General features: G+C 40.4%; 1 protein-coding gene across 1 annotated transcript in view; it reads left to right on the top strand.

Moving 5' to 3' along the window:
- LOC103397246 (protein patched homolog 1-like) overlaps nucleotides 1-1,993 on the top strand; it is an 84,405-nt gene that overhangs the window by 78,752 nt on the left and 3,660 nt on the right. The window contains exon 21 of the mRNA XM_008335464.3: nucleotides 1,842-1,941. Within this exon, the coding sequence (XP_008333686.2) occupies nucleotides 1,842-1,941 (100 nt within the window). The remainder of the gene's footprint in view (nucleotides 1-1,841; nucleotides 1,942-1,993) is intronic.

Here is a 1,993-nt window from a genome sequence, read left to right as displayed (position 1 = left end):
TGACTGATTTAGAGTTACATGACCTTATATACCTGCTGTTTCAAATTTCATACATTATTTTTAACACAGTTTTACTAAAACATAGCTTATGAAATTTTAAGTATTTTCATATTGCATCAACCCAGTAATTATTCTTATTGATGTTTCAGTAAAGTTTTTAATGTTTTTCTCATCTTTATCTTTTTAAACTTGGCAAAGTTCTTCAAAATCCACCTGTGTCCAAATCCTGAGTCATGGCAATCTTGTAGTGTCACTGGAAGGCCTGCTAATGAGTGAATAACTATCCCCTGTTGAATTATCTGTGCACTGCATGTATCTGATTGTATACATCTGGTTTTTCAGGGAAAAAATATCACACTGCTCATGTGGAGGGCTGTAAAACTCATGTATCAAATATGATACGTTTGGAGTTACAGGACTTAAGGTTTGCAAAATGTCCCCAATGTCTCCAAAACGGAACAACATTAAGGGGGGGGTTTAATTAGACAAACAGACTAGCGGAGCGGCTGGAAGTTTTTACAGTGGCTTAGCTGGAAAGTGTGAATATGCTCCGTTTGAGCAGTTAGAATAGAGGACTGGACCTAAAAGCAAGAATCACTGGGAGCAACAGTTCGGTGCACAGAGTTTATTCCGAATAATCCAGAGTTTGCAGTAACAGTGACAAAAGTTTCAACAAACAAAGTGAGTGGCCACGTGGCAGTGAGGAAATCCCGAGAAAAGTCCTGGTACGTCAAATCCCTTCACCTTTTGTGGCAAGGTGCTCTAAACCTCCTGGACAAACATCTACAAAGAAATACAGATCATTGATACGCAACAAACTCGTGGAGAAGTTGACCAAACGTGGTAACTTAACCTGGGCTGTAAAGGCAACACTCTGGCGCTGGTTCCATGGTGAAGCTGCGTTTAAATACTTTTGGTCACTGATGAGCCAATCAAATAGTAGGTGTGAGACCCACATTCAAAAAAAAAAAAAAAACTCAGCACCTAAAAAAGGAAACAATGCAAGCTGATGCAAAGAATATAGCCACCCTCTCCACTCTCACAGGCCTCACAGAAAGAGGGGAAAGTGAGGCAGAAAAGAGAGGAAGGAGAAAAGGGAGAATAAAGGAGAGTGATAGAATAAAGGGGTAAAGATAAAGGGGGGCCCTTGTAGGTTTCCCTTCTCTTCTTCCAAGACTAAATTTTTTAAATTCTGTACCTTTCACTTCATTTGTTCGCTTCTCCCTCTCTCTTTTTTAGAGCAGGGGACTAGAGAGAGGCCCCTATCCTCTGGTGCCCCCCCATTACATACACATACGCACACAGCAACACACCTCCTGCAACCCCACCCTTGCACCCCCATCACACGCCTCTCTTCCTCCCCTCTTTTCTACCCTCCTTTACCCCCCTTTACATTCCTTACTGCAGTGTTTTCTCCATGTTTGCTTATATAGCACACACCCAAGAGAGAGAACCCCCACTCATAACCCTTCTTCCACCATTTTCCTCCTGAGACTTCAAATTAACCAATTCTGGCTAATTATGCTTGTCTTTTCTTTTCTTTTTTTCTCTCTCTGCTGCTTCTTTAAGACTAACTCTCTGTAAAGAGACCTGAAAAGGTATGATTCGTTTTGCTCATCATAACCATGCTGCATGTCCATGCAAAAATACGTTTCTGCCCCAAGTCTAACACAAGTCTTCACATTTTTTGTTTTTGTTTATTCTCCTCCTTTGTTTATCTTCTTGTCTGTCTATGCTGTTTTTATTCAACCTGTTCATATCCTGCGTCTGTCATTGACATACTGTTTAAATGTTACTCTTTTTTTTACAAGTATTAATAGTCTGTCGTGTGTCTTTTTCAGGTATTTCTTTGCTGTGTTGGCCATCCTCACAGTTCTAGGAGCACTGAATGGCTTAGTCCTTCTCCCAGTATTGTTATCATGCTTTGGGCCTTACCCAGAGGTGAGAGATTATTAAGTATTGATGTTAAAGACCAAATTAGAACTCTTTAGTG

Source organism: Cynoglossus semilaevis, chromosome W (assembly GCF_000523025.1).
Source record: "Cynoglossus semilaevis isolate Cse_v1.0 chromosome W, Cse_v1.0, whole genome shotgun sequence".
NCBI lineage: Eukaryota > Metazoa > Chordata > Actinopteri > Pleuronectiformes > Cynoglossidae > Cynoglossus > Cynoglossus semilaevis.
This window is presented reverse-complemented; position numbering and strand designations above follow the sequence as displayed.